The sequence below is a fragment of the Aethalodelphis obliquidens genome, unplaced genomic scaffold, assembly GCF_003676395.1.
Source record: "Aethalodelphis obliquidens isolate GAN/ISIS:26980383/991018 unplaced genomic scaffold, ASM367639v1 scaffold26, whole genome shotgun sequence".
In the NCBI taxonomy this organism is placed as follows: domain Eukaryota; kingdom Metazoa; phylum Chordata; class Mammalia; order Artiodactyla; family Delphinidae; genus Aethalodelphis; species Aethalodelphis obliquidens.
This window is the reverse complement of record NW_020837970.1, coordinates 24,035,373-24,056,767: the sequence shown is the minus strand read 5'-3', so window position 1 is coordinate 24,056,767 and position 21,395 is coordinate 24,035,373. Positions and strand designations below refer to the sequence as shown.

Sequence of the window (21,395 nt, the reverse complement as noted above, 5' to 3'; positions counted from 1 at the left end):
TATGTATATATGTGCTACGTATGCTTTATATATAAGTGAAATGAATAACAGCAATGATATAAGGGTCTAGAGGAGGATACTGGGATTATTTTGTTGTCATAAGGTACTCACACAACCTGTGAAGTGGATAGCGTTATTTCAAAGTGGACTTGGATTAGTTGTAAATGCATATTGGAAACTCTAGGGCAACCACTAAAAAAGAAAAAAAAAAAAAAGAAAAAAAAGTATAACTGATATGCCAAGAAAGGAGAGAAAATGGAATCATATAAAATGCTCAATTAAAACCACAAAAGGCAGTTAAGAGACTGGAAGACAAAAATAGCAATAAAGAACAAGGACAACAAATAGAAAACAGTAACAAATACAGTATATATTAATCCAACTATATCAATAACCACTTTGAATGTCAATGGTGTAAATGTAGCAATTAAAAGACAGAAATCGTCAGAATGGATCAAAAATCAGCACACAACTATATGTTGTCTACAAGAAACCCACTTTTAAATAAAGACACAAATAGATTAAAGTAAATAGAGAAAAATATATTGTGCTAAATAACACCAATCAAAAGAAAGCAGGAGAGCTATACTAAGTTCACATAGAGTAGACTTCAAAGTAAGGGAAGTTGTCAGGGATAAAGAAGGGCATGACATAATGATAAAGCAGTCAATCCTCCAAGAAGACATAACAATTCTTAATGTGTATGTGCCTAACAACAGAGCATCAAACTATGTGAGGCAAAAACCGATAGAACTGAAAGGAGAAATAGATGAATCCACTAATATAGATGGAGACTTCAACACCCCTCTATCCAAAATAGACAAATCCAGCAGGCAAAAAATCAATAAGGACACAGTCAAACGGAACACCATCAATCAACTTCATGTAAATGATATCTATAAATTACTTCATCCAACAAGAGCAGAATATACATTTTCCTCACATGGACCATTCATCAAGACAAACCACAATCCGGGTCATAAAACACACCTTAACAAATTTAAAGAACAGAAATCATACAACATCTGCTTTCAGACCACAGTGGAATTAAACCAGAAATCAGTAACAGAAGTTAATAGGAAAATCCTCAAGTATGCGGAGATTAAACAACACATTTCCAACTAACAGGAGTCAAAGAAGACATCTCAAGAGAAATTTTGAAATATTCTGAACTACATGAAAACATAAATTATCAAAATCTGTAGGATGCGCAAAAGCAGAGCTTAGAGGGAAATTTATAGCATTGAATGCACATAATTGAAAAGAAAAAAGATCTAAAATTAATAATCCAAGTTTCTACCATAGGATAAGAGCAAATTAAATCCAAAGTAAGCAGAAGAAAATAAATAATAAGAAGTAGAGAAGAAATCAATAAAATTGAAAACAGGAAATCAATACAGAAAAAAATGAAACCAGAGACTTATCTGGTGGTCCAGTGCTTAAGAATCTGTCTTGCAACGCAGGGGATGCCAATTCGATCCCTGGTCAGGGAACTAAGATCCCACATGCCATGGGGCAACTAAGCCCGTGCACCTCAACTACTGAGCCCACACACCACAACTAAAGAGCCCACGTGCTGCAACTACAGAGCTCACGTGCTCTGGAGCCCGCAGGCCACAACTAGAGAGAAGCCCACGCACCGCAACGAAGAGCCCGTGCACCACAATGAAAGATCCCTAGTGCCGCAACTAAGACACAACGCAGCCAAAAAATAAATTAATGTTAAAAAAAAAAACATGAAACCAAAGCTGGTTCTTTGAAAAGATCAATCAGTGTGATAAGCCTCTAGCCAGACAAACTAAGGAAAAAAGAAATGACACCAATTACTAATATCGGAGATTAAAGAGGGAAAATCACCACAGATTCCATGGAAATTAAAAGGATACGCAAGAAATACAATGAATAACTCTATGCCCATAAATTTGATAACTTAGATGAAATGGACCATCCCTTGAAAGACACAATCTGCCAAAACTCACACAAGAAGAAATAAAAGATCTGAATAGGCCTATATCTATTTTTAAAATGGAATCAATAATAACCTTCCAAAACAGAAAGTACAGGCCCAAACGGGTTCATTGATGAATTCTACCAAACATTAAAGAAAGAAATTATACTAATTTTTAAAATATTTATTTATTTATTTGGCTGCACCAGGTCCTAGTTGCAGCACATGGGATCTTCATTGCCACATAAGGCACCTTTAGTTGCGGCATGCAGGATCTTTAGTTGTGGCATGCAGGATCTCGTTCCCTGACCAGGGATCAAACCCGGGCCCCTGCACTGGCAGCACAGAGTCTTAACCACTGGACCACCAGGGAAGTCCCAGGAAGTTATATTAATTATCTACAATCTATTTCAGAGGATAGAAGCAGAGAGAATACTTGCTAACTCATTCTATGAGAGCAGCATTCCCCTAATGGCAAACCAAAAAAAGAATAAAAAAGGGAACTACAGATCAATGTCTCTTAGGAACACAGATACAAAAATCCTCATCAAAATATTAGCAAGTCAAATTCAAAAATGTATAAAAAAACTATACTTCACAACGAAGTGAGATTTATCCAAGGTATGCAAGACTCATTCAACATTCTAAAATCAATTATTGGGGGCTTCCCTGGTGGCGCAGTGGTTAAGAGTCCACCTGCCAATGCAGGGGACATGGGTTTGAGCCCTGGTCCGGGAAGATCCCACAAGCCGCAGAGCAACTAAGCCCGTGTGCCACAACTACTGAGCCTGTGCTCTAGAGCCCATGAGCCACAACTACTGAGCCCATGCACCGCACCTACTCACACCCACGCGCTCTAGAGCCTGTGCTCTGCAACAAGAGAAGCCACCACAATGAGAAGCCCGTGCACCGCAACGAAGAGTAGCCCCTGCTCGCCGCAACTAGAGAAAGCCCATGCTCAGCAATGAAGACCCAACACCGCCAAAAATAATAAATAAATTAAAAAAATAAAATCAATTATTGTAATCCATCACATCACAGACTAGAAAAGGAAAATCACATAATCATATCAACAGATACAGAAAATGCATCTGACAAAATCCAACACCCATTCATGATAAAAACTCTCAGTAAACTAGGAATAGAGGGAACTTTCTCAACTTGATAAAGACTATCTACAAAAAGCCTACAGCTAACATCATACTTAATGGTAAGAAACCTGAAGCATTTCCACTAAGGTCAGGTACAAGGCAACGATGTCCCCTCTCACCACTCCTTTTCAACTCCGTATTGGAAGTCCTTGCTAATGCAATAAGGCAAAGAAATTAAAAAGATTGGGAAGGAAGACATAAAATTGTTCATAGACGACACAACCATCTATGTAGAAAATCTGAAAGAATTAACCAAAAAACTCTTGGAAATAATAAGTGATTACAGCAAGGTTGCACAATATAAGATTAATATACAAAATTCAACTGTTTTCCTATATACCAACAATGAACAAGTAGAATTTGAAATTAAAAACACCATATCATTTACAATAGCACCCAAGAAAGCAAAGTACTTAAGTATAAATCTAAGTATACATATATATATATATATATATATATATATATATGATCTGTATGAGGAAAACCACAAAACTCTGATGAATGAAATCAAAGAAAAACAGAATAAATGGAGAGATATTCCACACTCATGAACAGAAAGACAACATTGTCAGTTCGTCCCAATTTTTTCTATAGATTCAATGCAACCCCAATCAAAATCCTAGCAAGTTATTTTGTGGTTATTGACAAACTGATTCTAAAGTTTACATGGAGAGGGGAAAGACCCAGGATATCCAACACAATACTGAAGAAGAACAAAGCTGGAAGACTGACACTGCTCTACTTTGAGGCTTACTATAAAGCTATGGTAATCAAGCCAGTGTGGTATTGGCAAAAGAAGAGACAAATACCTTAATGGAACATAACAGAGAATCAAGAAATAGAATCACATAAATACAGTCAACTGATCTTTGACAAAAAAGCAAAGACAATACAATGGAGCAAAGATAACCTCTTCAACAAATGGTGCTGGAACAACTAGACATCGACATGCAAAATAAAGAATCTAGACACAAATCTTACACACGTCACAAAAATTCACTCAAAATGGATCACAGACATAAATGTAAAACTCAAAATTATAGAACTCCTACAAGTTAGCACAGAAGAAAACCTACACAAACTTGGGTATGGGGAAGGTATTAGATACAATACCAAAGACACAATCTTGAAAGAAATAATTGATAAGCTGGACTTGATTAAAATTTAAAACTTCTGTTCTGTGAAAGGCAATATAAGAGAATTAAATGACAGCCACAGACTGTGAAAATATATTTACAAAAAACACATCTGATAAAGGACTGCTACCCAAAATATACAAAGAACTCTTAAAACTCAATAATAAGAAAACAAACAACCCAGTTAAAAAATGGCCAAAGACCTTAACAGACACTCCACCAAAGAAGATACAGAGGTGGCAAATAAGCACATGAAAAATGCATCACATCATATGGCATGATATGACAAAAATCTGACAACACGGAATGCTGGCAAGGATGTGGAGCAACAGGTACTCTCGTTCATCGCTGGTAGAAATGAAGGCAAAGTGGTGCATTTCAGAAGACTGGCAGTTTCTTACAAAACTAAACATACTCTTACCATATGATCCAGCAATCGTGTTCCTTGGTATTTACTCAAAGAAGTTGAAAAATTATATCCACATAAAACCTGCACACAGATATTTATAGCAGCTGTATTCATAGTAGCCAAAAAGTGGAAAGAACCCAAATTTCCCTTAACTGAAGAATGGATAAACAAAATGTGGTATACCCACATAATGGAATCTTATTGCTCAATAAAAAGAAATAGGGACTTCCCTGGTGGCACAGTGGTTAAGAATCCGCCTGCCAATGCAGGGGACACGGGTTGGAGCCCTGGTCTGGGAAGATCCCACATGCCATGGAGCAACTAAGCCCATGCGCCACAACTACTGAGCCTGCGCTCTAGAGCCCATGAGCCACAACTACTGAGCCCGTGTGCCTAGAGCCCATGCTCCGCAACAAGAGAAGCCAACGCAATGAAAAGCCCACGCACTGCAATGAAGAGTAGCCCCCGCTCGCCACAACTAGAGGAAGCCCACACGCAGCAACAAAGACCTAACGCAGCTAAAAATAAATAAAATAAATTTATAACAACAAAAAAAGAAATGAAGTACTAATATGTACTACAACATGGATGAACCTTAAAAACATTATGCTCGGTGAAAGAAGCAAGACATAGAGGATCACATACCCGTATGATGTCATTTATATGAAATATCCGAACAGGCGAATCCATTGACACAAAAAGTAGATTAGTGGTTACCGAGGGCCGGATAGGAAGAGGTTTGGGGGAAAGGGGAAGGGACTGCTAATGGGTACTGGGGTTTCTTTCTGGGGCAATGAAAATGTTCTCAAATTGATTGTGGTGATGCTCATTCAACTCTGTAGCCTGGGAGACCTGTGACCTTAGACAAGGACTCTTCCTGCGCCAACTGCTCTCTCTGTAAAATGTCAACCATATGACCTACCTCACAGAGTCAAGCAATTAAACCATGAGTGTGAAAGTGTTTCACAGCAACAGGCACATAATAGTCATTCCATACAAGCTAAAAAAATAACAAAATATGCAAAAGTACCTTGTGATAAAGCCTTCACAAATGTCAGGTGGTTTTATAATTTCATATATAAAATCATAACATACATTATCAGAAATAAGCCATTTTCAGTTTCACATGCTGCTTTCCAAAGACTCACTTGAGCTCAGTGCCCCACTGTTTCAAAGAGAAGTTAATGGAATTTGGATGCCCTGGGGCGGGCTGATTTGCAGCTTGCTCTCCCACCAGCTCTCCAGGGGCAGTTTCCACAGCTAGGACATTTCTGGCTTTTTCTGCAGAAGCATTTGGGTGCAGGTTAATTAAATCTGAAAGAAAGGCAAACAAGTGTCAGTTACTCCAAGTTTCCACAGGGAACCTGATAGCCTACATAGTACACTGTCTTGATATACTATATAAAAATCTATATAGTATATATTATAGTATATTTTTAATGTGTACTACATGAACATACAATCTGTAGGCAGCTAGAGTGTTCTGCAACCATTTTCATCTAAAGTAGACCCATGGTCCTCAAAGGAAGGTGGTACATGCTTCAAACCACCAAGTTAACAGCATCGGTCCAGGGAAAGAAGAAGCTAGGGCTCTTCTCCGCTGTCTTGTAGATCAGTAAACCTGGTATAAAGCTGTGATCATGGTCCACTCACCTATACTGATAAGGCACAATTTCCAGGATAAACTGTTAGGTGAAAAAAGCAAAGTGCAGACCAGATTACATTAATGCCCTTTTCTGTAAGAAAGTGAGGGGAATAGAATATATATATACTTGCTGATCGCAAATAGTTACACTGAAAAAATAAGTTTGCATATAAAGGATAGCAGTTCAGTAAATTCATAGGCAAATGCATTGATGCTAAAGCATGATCAAATTTCAGAATGTATCTTTAAGATGTAAGTGGTTGAGGGACTTCCCTGGGGGTCCAGTGGTTAAGACTTTGCCTTCCATTGCAGGGGGTGTGTGGGTTCGATCCCTGGTCGGGGAGCTAAGATCCCACATGCCTCGTGGCCAAAAAACCAAAAAACATAAAAAAAACAGAAGCAATACTGCAACAAATTCAATAAAGACTTTAAAAATGGTCCACATCAAAAAAATCTTAAAATAAAATGTAAATGTCTGAAATATTTAAGGTTGCAATCATATGATGCCCAAAATTTGCTTCAAGATAACAACATTTTGGTGCTCGCTTTAGCAGCACGTATACGCAACTAGAACGATACACAAAAGATTAGCATGGCCCCTGCGCAAGGATGACACGCAAATTCATGAAGTGTTCTGTATTTTTAGATTAGGATTGACATATATACACTAATATGTATAAAATGGATAAGAACCTGCTGTATAAAAAAATAAATAAAATAAAATTCAAAGAAAAAGATAACATTTTGTTATTTAACAAATAAATAATATTTGCCTCAAATAACATGTTATTTGCTTCCAAATAACAAAATTAAGTGGGCAAGTATATCAATGAAACAAGATGGGTCATGAAATACTAATTGTTGAAACTACCTAATAAACATTGGGTAATATTATGTTATTCTCTCTTTGCATATGCTTAAAATTTCCCATAAGACCCATAATAAAAACTTACTTTTCTAAAGTTTTGTTAAAATGTATCCAACAATAAATACTTTGTATTCTTCCAAATGATATAATCTCTCAGAGAATATATATGTTTGTAAACAGAATTTAACATTGTTTTACAATAATCAATTTGACCTATACTCCCCTTGAATAAAGCATCCCTACATTGGCAATATCAACCATCACTCCTTCAGTGGAAACAGAATCAGAATGGAACGCTGAACACTGATAACCAAGAAAAAAATTACTTTCTAATCAGATGAGCACACAACCTGAGTTCACTTAGAACAGGTCACTGTGAAGGTCATCGAGCACTCACAGAGAAGGCAGAGCACAGGGAATCCTGGACTCGGGGGCCCTTGAAAATTGATGTTCCAAACGGGAACACCTTATGACGGGCTCACACTTTGTTGGCAGGTCACTAACTTGACCACAGTCAGCATGGCAAGGGCTCCGGGAACACACTGGGAAAAGTATGCTGGCTGTGACATGAAATGACTGCTGTGTATCCATGAGGCGAACTGGTGCCTGCCCAGGAGAGTCAACACCTGGCTCATAGTAGCGTTCTAAGTGGAAAAGGCAAGAGGGTGTGTTGGGAGACAGAAGAACTATAGGCTTGGCAATGGATTATAAGATTAAGTCAAGAAGGCCAGAAGTTACAAACCACCACTGGTTCCTGATTCTTGGTTCAAGTCACCACTGTGTATGAAGCACTAGGTGCTCGGGGTACCAAAAAAAAAATGAGAGAGTTCTTGCCCTAAAGGAGAACACATCTAGGAGAAAGATATAAAATAATCAAATGTTAAGCTGCAAGTCACCACCGAATGCATCGAGTCCCTGGTATCCAGACTTTCCTCTGAGCCTTAGGGTCCAGGAGATGCCTTGGGGATTTTCAGAGGGAGAGAAGGAAGGGGTCCCACTCTCAGCTTCAACCACAGTGGTTCCTCTTTTCACTCTTTTATATCCTGGAGTTCCTCTTGAGATTTCATTTGGAAAAAAAGAGTTCCAATAAACAAACAAAAAACAAGTTCAAACACCACTAACCGGGTCCAGTTTCCTCCACCTACTTTATTTGTCAGGACACAGAAGCCCTGAGCTGGGGCTAGAAGGCAGTCACCTGCTCCTGCAGTGACAACAGCCTTATGGCGGGTGCAGTGACTGTACTGGGTAGAGGCAGGCATCCGACATCTGTGAGTGTGTGTCGGTCATTGGGCACACAGGTGCACCACCTCTATATCAGACAAAGGTAAAACCGATTTGCTCACAGGCAAAGCATTACAACTCTACACCAAACCAGGAAATAAACACAGTGCACTGCACCTGTTTCTGTTTCGAGCAGAGTCCAGCCCCTTCTTCCTGTGTGGGTTGGCAGCAAGGTGAGGAGCGGCCCCTCTGCGGGTGAGACTGTCAAGCTCTCTCGCATAGCCAAGCACCTGTTACCAGGATGCCCAGGCCTGCCAGCAGCCCTGGACCCACACTGGAAATGGTTCCTGAGGAACTCAGGCCCTGGGGGTGGGGTGCAGAAAAGGGACTGGAGGCCGGGGAGGATGCTGGCAAAACAAACCGTTTCTAAAAGTCATCGTTTGACGTGAAAAAGAAGCCATTTCCCAGTTTTAGCTGGATTGTTTTGTCTGGTTTTTGGTTGTTAAAAGACCACATGAGATTTCCTTAATTAAAAGCGGAGCTGCTGGCTTCCCCTCAATACATGTCCTAACATTAGCATTCAGGGAACCGCCTCAAGAAGGACGCAAACTAGGACAGGGCAGTATTTCCTTGAAATCCTTAAGAGGATGGACTGGATTCACGAACATGTGCTTTATCTTGCAGCTGCAGTGGGGGGAGAGTCTGCGCTTGAAGAGTTTTGGTGTTCAGACCTTCTCTGTTATTTCTGAACACTTCCCAATGCCTAAATGACACCTCTGAGCGACTTTTAGACCACAGATTTCCTGGGTTCTGATTCCAGCACAGCCTCTATCATTCTGGCGTGGCCATTCCCAGATCTCCAGGAGTCCTTCCCGCTGAACGCATTCTAACACCAGGGGCCCTGTGGGGCCCACAGAGGGAGGCTCCTGCTCACATCTGGACACCTCCGTGAGTCTGCCCTCCTCTCCGGCTCCTAGCTCCACCACGAGCAACCTCGCAGAGGGCAGAACAGAGTGCCCAGGAGGCAGCATCCTCCAAGAAAGGAGGAAAAAGCACTGGGAAAAGGCCATTGCCATGTGTGTCAAAGATACCGCAAAAGAGAGCCTGCAAGTCCCCACTGGGAGCTGGGGGAGGACACTCAGAGCAGGGTTAACCTGAAAAAGCTTTTTTTCCCTTTTTATCAAAGTGAGTTTAACCCAGATTGTGAAGGCGTGGTCAGGAGCGGTACTGTTATCTTCCAAGTAAGGGCACAGTGTGCATCTAACCCCAAAAGGAAGAGGCAGCAAGCCATGGGGTCTGAGCGTCCCCTGTGGGCCAGTCCACGTGTCTGGCTAATTACGCATCTGTCTGCTCTCTCCCATGCCTCACCAAGGACGTAAATCTTGTGAGAACTGGACCCCAGCCTGATTTGCTAACAGCTGCATACCCAACAGCAGCCACAGAGGAGGGACTCAATAAATGGTGGTAAAATGGTTGAAGGAATGAATAAACGACTGCCGTGGTGCGGCAGGGAGGGCCTTCTGGAGGCTGAGGAAATCACGCAGGAGGCAGCAGGCCCATGTCTGTTCTCTAAGGAACCACGCCCATCATCCCTCCTGGCTGCCCCTCTCCTGCCACCTTGCCTCTGACAGACCCCCTGCATTAGGGGTGGGGAGCACACCTGACTCCAGGGCTTCCCTCTTTTCCCCTCTCCCACCGCCCTGCACTCCTGCAGCGGCTCAGCACCCCAGCACACCGCCCAACCCCACCCCCTGTTCACCGCGCCACGTCGCACCCAGAGCCAGGCCCAGCCTGCCTCCGCAGGCACCACACTCCAGCCCACCATGGACCGTCTCGTCCGGACCTTCTTCAGGAGGCTCCCCCAGGCTCCCCCAGAATCTGACCCTGCTCATCGTCTCCCTCCCTTTCACAGCCTGACGTTAGGAATCACAGAACCTTCCATCCAGAAGGAATCAGAGACAGCATCTTGCTCCCAGAGAGGGAAACAGTGTGTGCCCTTCATTCCATCAGCTTTCTGCACTAGATCAGGCTGCCTCTCAGCTACAAGGCTGATAATCACCGTGACTTACACTTTAAAACAACACATGGCATTCTGTAGTATTCTACAAACAGGATAACATAAAAGCACAGCTTCTTTGATGACTTTAGGGAACTGTGACATGAAATGATTCCATGGAATTCCTGTGGCTTTGCTAATGTGGGGTCTGCGTCCCACCCTACGGTTTCCCTCCCACCAGTTCCAGCACTTGCACAGAGAGCGCGGCTCAAACTGGGGGAGGACTGGAACAAGCAGCCACTTCCCTTCCCCTCCCCCTGCTCCCACACAAGCCGAGAGGGTGGCAGTTACCCTCGAGGCTGCTTCAGAGAAGGAAAGGTGTGGTCATCCCTCAAACCATCTTCACTGTACCATTTTCCCCCTGTGATGGTGAGGGCTTTTGTATTCCTGAACACTCAGGAAGTCTTAAGAAAACAAAGTCTTGTTGTCCCTGACTTGTTTGCCTATTAGTTTACATGGGAAATGAAGTAAACAGAACGTGCTGGACACACAGCTTGTAATGAGGCTGTTAGCTCGCTACAAGCCTCCTTTGAATTCTGGCTGCCTCATTCCCAACAGCTAGGAAGGTCTGCAGACTCTTGATTTTATCTTTGCAAATTACTCCTTTGTGTTGAAACTAAGTCTTTATCTATCCAAACACGGAAGACAAGCAGAGTGGTGTCTGAGGCGTGGCATACTTTCAGAGGCCAGGCTGCAGATGGAAGGCAGACAGATCAGATAAAACAAAGTCATCTCACTTTCTAACACTTGATTGACTAATAGGAGGCTGCAAATTTCAGTCACACAGATGAACAGATTCTTACTCTAGAAACATGAACTCTTGAAAACAAATTTAATGTAGGTAATTACGTGACACTGCCAGCTGCCTATCTGATACCCATTCTAGCTCTTCCTTACAGACCCTGCTTTTGATGGTGGCCACACGCTCAGCTAAAACACTGGCCTCCTCAAACTCCATTCCAGAGTCTCCATGACACAGTTCTGGTTAATAAGGCATAAAGCAAGAGTTTCTGGGAAAGCTTTCTCCTTTGTAATATAGGTGCCACTCCCGAAGGCAGCTAGCATGAGGAGGGAAGCTAATACTCTAAGGCTGGAGAACAGAATGGGTCCCTCAACGGCACTGTGGAGAAGGTTCGCCAGCTGTGGACTGCCATCATGAGACAAATAAATCTCTATTTGTAAGTCCCTATTAGGTTTCCTGTTAATTGCGGCTGAACATAATCCTAACCGATTCAAAATGGTAATATCATATATGTATGTATACGTGTGTAGATATAATACACTTGACACTTTACACTTAACAATGCAGTTTCCCATCTGATCCTCAAAACAGAAATACTGCCGGGATGGGGACGGGTGGGGGACAAGGTCGTTGTTAGTATTCCTTTCAATCCCATCCAGCCAACTGCCTGGGCCTGGGACCGGCACCCTCTGCCTTCCCGCTCCCTCAAAGCTAATCCCACCTTTTAATCCACCAGTTCTCCCACCATACAATCTCCCGACTCTGCCCACTTTTTTCCATCTTCTCTGCTGCAACCCTACTCAAGGATATTATGATTTCTAGGCTCAACCAGCCTTCTAACTGGTCTCCCTTCCTCTTGTCTTGCCAAGGAATCCATTCTCTCCCACTCGGCCATGGTTAATCATCTCAAATGCATAAGCCCTTCCAGGTCTGGTCCCTGATCATCCATCCAACTTTCTCTTTGTCACTCCTGTCCACACTCTCTACCTTCAAGTCAGGCCCTGGTCTCTAGGGTCTCCAGGCCTTTCCTTTCCCTGCTTCACAAGGCCAGCTCTTCAGGACTCAGTTCAGCCCTCTCCTAGTCCAGGAAGCCTTCTCAGACACCACCAACACCCTACCCTCCAACACCCACATGCAGGTAAGCTTCCTGTGCTCACCTCTGGCCCTGTGCTTACCAGACTGCATTGTGCAGGCCTCTTTACCTGTCTGGGTCCCTCACTAGACCACACACTCCTTGAGAACATGACCCATGACTTATTTGTCTTTACATCCCAGGCACTGGCACAAATGCCTAGAATACAAGAATGCCTGGAGTGAAAGACTGAATGAACAATGTCCATTTTACGGATAAAGAAACTGAGGCTCAAAAAGAGAGGTATGCTCAAGACATCACAGCAAGGGTCAGCAAACTTCTTCTTAAAGGCCCAGACGGTAGTAGATATTTTAGACTGGTGAGCCAAATGGTCTCTGTGACAACTATTCAACTCTACCACTGGTGTGCAAAAGCGGCCACAGACAATATGCAAATAAATGAGTGGTGCTTTATTCTGATAAAACTTCATTTCCACAGGCTGCAGTTTGCTACCCTTTACTAGAGAGAAAATGACTCACTCAGAGTCTGACAAATAGTAAATATCAGAGCCAAGACTCAAACCCAGGATCACAGGGATCCTTCCACCAGAGAGAGCTGCCTTCCAAGATACAACTGCCTGTCAAACGTTAATTCCCTGTATCTTTCCCCATGTTGAATTTCGGTGCTAGGAGGGTACTGATGGGTGACACCCATTAGACAACAAATGAAAATGTTACCAAAAACTGGGTAACAAGGAGAGGACAATAGGAAAAGTTTTATTTTTTAATGTAAATCAGAGTAATAAAAACATTTGTCTTCAATCCTAGCTAGAGTTAGCACGATTTAGGATAAGCAGAGCAGATAATTACAAGCATGGCTTCAGAAACACGACAGAGCACCACCACATACCTTAACTCATTTTACCTTTTAACCAATTTTTATCTAAAATGATGATAAAAAAGGAGGGTGACGAAAATCTAGCCTTTTCTTCTTGTCTTCCCCCTTTAGACTTTCTGACTTCCTGAATAATTATAGTCTTGCAAATTGCCTGGTCATCCAAAGTTTCATCATTTGTTCTTAAAAGCTATATAAAAATTGGCAGAAGTCCAAAATTACAGTCGGTTCTGCACATAAAATCTTCAAGATGACTTTTGTTCAAGATGACTTTGAACTTTTGTTCAAGATGACTTCAAGTAACTTTTGTTCACTACAATTGGTCAAGAAAATAGCAATTTTAAGAGCATTTAAGAGCATTCCACTGCTCTTAGGAGAGTCCAAAACCCCAAACCCAGAGGTCCAGGCCCCTCCCACCCTGGCCCTGGGTGTGCCTCCAGGCTCAGCTCACTGCTGGCACCCTCTGGCCACACCCTCCTTCCAGCTCCCGGAGGGCACTGCACTCCTCTCACCTGGCCTGACTCCGAGTCATCCTCAGATCTCAGAGAGTGAACCCACCCACCCCAAAGCTGTGCTCAACCCATTCATGGCGCTTGGTACCCTGTACCTTCCCTCTCATGTGATCTCACTTTTTCTTCACTCTGCTTGACTAGAAACTCTGTGAGGGGGGAGATCCAAGCCCATCGTGGGCATCTACTTGCTGAATGAATGAGTAAACACCAGAGGGTGCCAACTCCAAATTCCCAGGCTAGAGTCCCAAAACCAAATGCAGAGAACCACATGCGGGCTGCAGGTGTTTTTGCCGGCTCCCTAGCCTCAGCACTTTGGCTTAAAAGAAGGAAGGATGCGTGTTATAAAGAGACCACAGGGCTTCACTCCTTTGGTCCTCCTCTCGGTCTAATGCCTGAGTCTCCCTTAGAGAGAAGTGCTTGGTGACCTCAGAAAGAAGGAACAGAGGCAAAGTTGAGTATCGTCTGTGCCAAAGGCTCTAGCTACCACCATGAATACTGCTGGTTTCCCTGCAGGGTTTCCAATCGTTCCAAGTGACTGATACTGAGTTATAGAGCTTCTTTTGATCAAAAGCACTATAATAGTGTTTTTTTAAATAACTAAGTCATCAATGAGCAGAAGTACAAACTAAACATAGTGAGGGTTTTGGCATCCTCTCAGCCAAACTGGAGGCATCCTCTCAGCTCCTGCTATCATTCGTGTTAGGACATCCATGAAAATGACCTGAGAACTCTCATAGCACAGCATAGGAAGAGGAGTGAAGTACACATAGTAATTTCTCACTGCCCAGAGGGTTAACCTGCTGATTGGTAAAAACAAGGCTGGCAGGAAAACAGGGATTTGGAGGAAAAAAATAATTTAAGAAGTCCAAGAAGGCGTTTGTTTCCAAAACAAGTTGGCTGCACATGTGCCAATGCCACCGTTCATTTACAGGGAGCTTGACTGTAGCCTGTGTTCTCCTGAGCAAAGGTCCCGCAGGTGTTACAAAGCTTGGACCACACGTCTTTACAGGCATGAGAACTAGCCCATGCTGGCTAAATTCCAATATGCACTCCTTCAGTCCTTAAGAAATGCTGGTGTGATGGCCTGGCCTTTTCATGCCTTACTTCAAGGCCCAGGGGTCAGGTTTTTCTGGGCCTGCTCTTCTCCCTGTGTGAAGAGAGGGACCACAAATACAGCCCCACCTCAGCAGTCCCTGCAGGCGCCGGCTCGGGGTGGTCTGTGTATAACCATAGTCCTGTTCTTTCAGTTAACAAGGCTCAGCACCACCAGACAGTCATGAGGAGATCACAGGGTTCTAATTTTTGATATTCAAAGACAAAACCACATCATCTCCACACTGCAATCAGCCAGGGATTAGCATGAGTTATGGAAATACCACAGATCCAGGATAAAATGGAATTAGTGTCTGATAGTTAAAATCTTCCCAAGAAGCATCACTGAATCACATTGAGTGCTTTGAGAACATCTTGCCAGTGTGCACACATATCTGTGCACAGGGCTGTGGGTTTGGGTGCTTCACCTTCAGACAGGGTAGAGAGCGGGCTGGCGCTGGAGTCAGACTGGACTTCTGCACAACTCACGACCCACTGCTCTCAGCCGTACCATCTCTTTAGGATGCTTAGCACCAGCCTTGCCTTGCTCCTGAGGTTGTCATTGGGCTTGAATACAATTCTGTACATGGAAACAGAAGCCCTCAATAACTATAGGATGCAGCCCATTTATAAGGGATCATCACCATTATTTTCATTCTCAATTCCTCTGCTAAGCTGACTTGCTACGTCAAACGGCGATACACAAAGCACTGACACAGGTGCCCTCCCTTTCTGACCTACCTGTGTTATCTCTGGCCACAAGACCCTTAGAAAAATCCCCTGGAGTCGGGGAGGTCCTGCTGTCCCACTTTACCATGTCGAGACTGTTGCAATATTCCCATCTCTTCTGCTGAAGCTCTTGTAACCAGTAGGTCATGAGTTGACGATTAGGGGCCTAAAAAGAAGGAAGGGGAAAAAGTGTTATGGCCACCAATAACATAGAGAGCTTAAAAAAATAATTATGTTTTGTGAGGACAGACTGGACACCTTGCCACATGAAAGGGAGAGGTAAGAAGAACAGGTCAAAGAAATTTCAATTTCAAGATTAGTAACTTTTGGGGCTTCCCTGGTGGCGCAGCGGTTGAGAATCTGCCCGCCGATGCAGGGGACACGGGTTCGAGCCCCGGTCCGGGAAGATCCCACATGCCGCGGAGCAACTAGGCCCGTGAGCCACAACTACTGAGCCTGCGCGTCTGGAGCCTGTGCTCCGCAACAAGAGAGGCCGCGATAGTGACAGGCCTGCACACCGCGATGAAGAGTGGCCCCCGCTTGCCACAACTAGAGAAAGCCCTCGCACAGAAACGAATGCCCAACACAGCAAAAATAAATTAATTAATTAATAAACTCCTACCCCCAACATCTTCTTAAAAAAAAAAAAAAAGATTAGTAACTTTTGTTCACTACAATTGGTCAAGAAAATAGCAATTTTAAAATAAAGAATTTAACCCTAATAATAAGAAATCTTTTTAAATTCTAAAATTACAGAATGATACAATATAACATTTTCCTCAAAAGGTTTTAGGAAGGCTTGATATCCCCAGTGCCCTTTCACTCTGAGCACCTATAAGTTAAGAAGTCAAATCTCACATGGGTATGGATAACATCCCTGCCAAATCAAATCAAATAATGGTATTTAGAGCCTGTCAGCAACTGGGAGAGTGAGCAAAGAAAACTGCAGATTAAAAACTAGAGAGGACATCTATTACAGTGGCTAAAATTTTTTTAAATTGATAATACCAAAGGCTGGAAAGGATCCAGAGCAACTGGAACTTTCATTCATTGCTGGCGGGAATGTAAAACGGTGCAGCTCTTTGGAAAACAGTTTGGCAGCTCCTTATAAACATACACTTACCAAGTGACCCAGCAACTCCACTCCTAGGTATTCAATGAAGAGGAATAAAAATATACATTCACACAAAAACCTGCATGCAAGTGTTCAGAGGCTTTATTCATAATCGCCAAAAAGTGAAAAGAAGCCAAATGTCCTTCATCTGGCGAACGGATAAACTGTGGCACATCCGTACCATGAAATACTGTTCAGCAATAAAAAGGAGCAAACGATTGATTCACACAACATGTGTGAAAGAAGCCCGTCCCAAAAGGCTACATACTGCACAATACCATTTATGTGACATTCTTAAAAAGGCAAAATTATAGGGACAGAAGACAAATCTGTGGTTTCCAGGGCTTGGGTGAAGGGAGTGACTGACTACAAAGGGGCAGCACAGTGGATTTTGGGGTAATCAACCTATTCTGCACCATGACTGTGGGGGTAGATACATGATTCTACGTATCTGTCCAAACTCAAAGAACTATATACCACAAAGAGTGAATTTCACTATAAACATTAAAAAAAAAAAATCAACCAAGATACAGAGGGAACCCAAAACAATGAACCTAGCTATAAACAAACAAACTAGATGGCAGGTGTGGGTCACAGGTCTCCAGGCTGCCCCCAAAAAGGAGTCCCAAGGAGAAGGATGCCACGGCATGATTATGGGAACCAGTGGATGTAAGGTGTACAGACATCAGACACAGTGGTTTCAGCACCTATAAATTCTACCCCAGGGTCAGAGGCAATCTGGAAAACTGCTTTGTAGGCCCGACAGCAAGTGACAAGCCAGAGACCAAACCTCTACTGTCCACAAGCAACGTGCTCTTGCTACAACCTGGAGTCTTTTTAGTGACACTTGCAGGCACAGCCCTGGTAAGGAAAACCATTCACTACATGATCTCTGGGTATCTTACAGAAAAGCCCTCCAACTACCAGCCAAGCCATCATTTCATCCATACATTCAACCAACACTTACTATTAATATTTATCTACCAGGAACCTGGAATCAGGGCTTGTGAGAAAGATAGGAAAAATAAATCAGTAGTTTCAAGCGTGTGTTAAGTGCTATGACAGAGGTCAGAGTGGGTGAAGTGGGGCTGGTGTGAGAGTGCAGAGGAGATGGGTCAAGGGTCAGGTACTGAAAGTTTAGGAAAACTGCTACCTGTGGATTCAAAACGTTCACAGTATTGGCTTAATGTCTCTCTTCTCCAATAAACATAAACTCTGAGATGTCTCCATTTTTCTAACATCCAGCTCAGTGCCAGATACGTATTGGTTGAATAAATAAGTGAAGAAATGAATGAACAAGTAATCATAAAATGATGCAGGAGCTTGGTCTTAAAGGGGAAGCAGGTGGTAGCCAGAAGGACAAGACAAAAAAGAAGCTCCGGGCAGAGACAAGAGTATGTGCAAAGGCCCAGAGGCAAGAGAGCACAGGCAAGGGAGGCTGGCAGGGGGGTGGAGCTGGGATAAGCAGGGACCACGCCCAAAGGGACTCGAGTGCCTTCCTGGATTCTTGGCAGGGCAATGATGAGATTAGACAAAGTCACTGCTCTTGGAAATTGGGGGGTGGGGGGGCTGGGGCGGTGGGCGGGGGAAGCAGGGTTCAGGTAGAAGAGGAGATTTGCTCAGGCCCAGGAGCCCTAAAGCACAGCTGGGGGCTCAGCCTGGCTCCGAGGCTGGACAAGAGACCCCAGCACTCCCAGAGGACGGGAGAGAGTGGCTGGAAGAGCAAGGGGCTGGGAGACAGCCAAATCAGAACCCAAAGCCCACCTAATCCCTCCTCCTCCCTCCTTTCACAGAGTCCATACTGAGCCCCTAGGCTCCCGACCCCCAGCTTAGGGGAAAGTGTGTGTTTTGACAGTGCGTGCATGTGTGTGCACATGTGTGCATGCATTCTGGTCCTCCCACCAGCTCCCCTGCCTGGCCCCCGTCCCCATCCCAGGGAGAAGACCATACTGTGTCAGATCCATCACTAACCTCTAGCTGTTTCCTGAAATGCAAACACCATGAGAAAGCTGCTTGTTACAATAAAGCCTTTTCCCTTTAAATCTCTGAGTATTAAATTCTGACCGAGGAACAGTTAGTAACTTCTTAATCATCTCTCACTAAATTCCTCGGGCAAAAAAACTTTTAGATCACATGCTCTCAACGTCTGACATATTATTCATGTTACAGAAATCTGGTCAATAAGGCAGGCAAAACTACCTCGAGACAATGATTAACTGGGGTTCATTTCCTTTAAAAACAAAAAAATCTAGCAACCACTAAAAGCGCCTCAAATTCAATCCCCAAGCAGCTGTGAAAGGCTGTTGGGGGCACATGGCTCCACGGCACGTGCTATGATCAAGGAGGTGGAAAAGCCCCCAGAGGCCCTTCCCTCAGGGAGCTGAGACCCATGAGACAGGGCAGGATTAAAAGTAGAACAGCACAATCAGCAGCGATCCACAAAACCTCCGTGTTTCCCATTTGATATCTTTTAAACAGAGACTGAACTGAGATTTGATCTTGTTCAGTCCTAATTAGATGTAGAATCACAAACTAGTCTCTTCATTGCCCCAGTCCTGGTTAGTCAGGTAAAGTTGGTCTAAATCTGCCCCATCCAAACACAGTAGCCGCTAGCCACACATGGCTCATGAGCACGTGAAACACGGCTACTACCACACGATGAAATATTATAGACACATTGGGTTAAACAAAATATATTTATTAAAATTAATTTCACCTGTTTAATGTGGGTATCTGAAAACTTGAAAGTATATAACTGGCGAGACTTCCCTGGTGGCGCAGTGGTTAAGAATCCTCCTGCCAGTGCAGGGGACACAGGTTTGAGCCCTGGTCCGGGAAGATCCCACATGCCGCGGAGCAACTAAGCCTGCGAGCCACAACTACTGAGCCCACGTGCCACAATTACTGAGCCTGTGTGCCACAACTACTGAAGCCCGTGCACCCTAGAGCCCGTGCTCTGCAACAAGAGAAGCTTGCGCACCGCAATGAAGAGTAGCCCCCGCTCACCGAAACTAGAGAAAGTCCACACGCAGCAACGAAGACCCAACGCAGCCAAAAATAAATAAATAAATTTATTTTTTTTAAAAAAGTACATAACTGATTCACACTGTCTTTACTGAACAGTGCTGGTCTAGATCATGACAGCAAACAAATTCCATTTTGAGAGCCAAGGTTGGTGGGAGATCTGGCTTGGTGGGAAACGGCCTTGGGGATGACCAAGGGCATGGGGTTCTTGAGAGTGTGGGGCAGCCAACACTATTCACCTCCCAAAGGACTTTATGACTCAAAAAACTTTCTTCTTTAACTAGGTACCTCCATATCTCCAACCACCCCATGCTCTGTTAATGTCCATGGAGATGCCAACATTATTTGGGGATCCCAAAGAATGGGTCTGGCTGGTCTGGCTGATGGCTCACAGTTTCGGTGTCTTCACTGCCCCCTCCCAAAGGAAGGCAAGGACCCTCGAGTGATCTGGCTTCACAGACAGCACCTCAAGGAGTCCATCACCAGGGCTCGCTCCACTGAGCTGCAGCCCAGCTGGTGACAAATGAGCCAGTCAGTGCTGAAGCTTATCACCACCACCAGCATAACCCGGAGAGAATCAATATCTGCCCCACCCTACCCCAAATCACCATTTTAAATGCTTTAGTCCCAAATTCTGAAAAATCAGACAGACATTCCAATCATACTGGAAGGAGCAAAGACGAGGCAAAGCTTCACAGCTCAGTAGACAGTAAGAACCGATGCCAGGCAGGCATCCAACAGGTCAGTGTCAGCATCTACTGTCTTAAGTCTCACTGGGACCATATCCTGAGTCTCCCATGACACCATTCTCTCCAACTCCTACTCATCCTTCAAAACCCAAATAAGGTTTCCCTGACCTGCATGCTCTTTCCATCCTCAGAATGGGGAACTCACAGCACCATGTAGCCCAGGACAGCTTCCCACGGCAGTGTGTGTTCTTCACTAGTCTAAGTTCCTTCAAGACAAAGGCAAAACCTGCTGACCTCAATACGGTCCAAGATGTGTAGCACAGTGACTGGAATGCAGTTAAGCATTCATATATCTGACTCATTCTTTCCTATGTTCAGCTACTGCCTCAAAACTGCTAAAATTATAATTCAAATATGGCACCAAATCCCAACATGAGAGACCACGCCAAACATCTTGGAAAGCCATTCTGGTTGTCCCCCACACAGCTGCATGAATGTCCTGGGGAGCTGGGGGCAGACAAGGACTGGGTGGGCACAGTCCTGATATGACAGACATCTGCTGCATTTAGGCACCATGACGTGAGGTGCCAGTTCAGAGAATGGAAACCAGGCCATGCCTCATCCAGCTTGAGGTGGAAATCAGTCCCTGACAGCTGGCTGAGAAGAACCATGTGATACTCCAGCTGTTCCCACAAGCCTTTGCACCCAGACCTCTAGTAGCCCAAAACAGTCCACTCTTGGGGAGATGGGCCCCAGACACCTGTCCCTTCTCTTGGGCCCCAGGGACTTCCCTCTCTCCAACACCAGCTCTTTCCTTGGTGCTCAGAAAAGTCCCACAGTAAAGTTAATTCATCTCAACACACATTTATTTATTAAGGGCCCACTCTTGCGGGCAAGTGCATTACTGGGGATGGGGGCTGGAGCCACAATCTTGCAGCACACACAGAGAGTCAGGCCTCATCTCCTAACTACATTCTCACTATACCACCAACTGACCCAAGCACTCTTATTCCCCAGCCCTTTGGTAAAGAATCTCCATCTAAAAAGACTCAGCACATTTTAGAAGCTATAATAATGCTCATTTCCTTTAACC

General features: G+C 43.9%; 1 protein-coding gene and 1 non-coding gene across 6 annotated transcripts in view; one reads left to right on the top strand and one right to left on the bottom strand.

Moving 5' to 3' along the window:
* The window catches only part of TBC1D2B (TBC1 domain family member 2B), an 87,265-nt gene that overhangs the window by 51,158 nt on the left and 14,712 nt on the right, over window positions 1-21,395 (bottom strand). For 3 of the 5 annotated variants that reach the window (XM_027123746.1, XM_027123743.1, XM_027123742.1), the window contains exons 2-3: window positions 15,488-15,641; window positions 5,793-5,958 (exon numbers count right to left, since the gene is read on the bottom strand). In XM_027123746.1, coding sequence (XP_026979547.1) covers window positions 5,793-5,958; window positions 15,488-15,641 — 320 coding nt within the window. Of the gene's footprint in view, window positions 1-5,792; window positions 5,959-15,487; window positions 15,642-20,470; window positions 20,559-21,395 lie in introns of those variants that run through there. The other 2 variants (XM_027123744.1, XM_027123745.1) reach the window with 2 other exon arrangements.
* LOC113629374 (U6 spliceosomal RNA) lies at window positions 6,828-6,933 on the top strand. Its single transcript, XR_003436508.1, has one exon. It is a non-coding gene; the product is annotated as a U6 spliceosomal RNA (small nuclear RNA).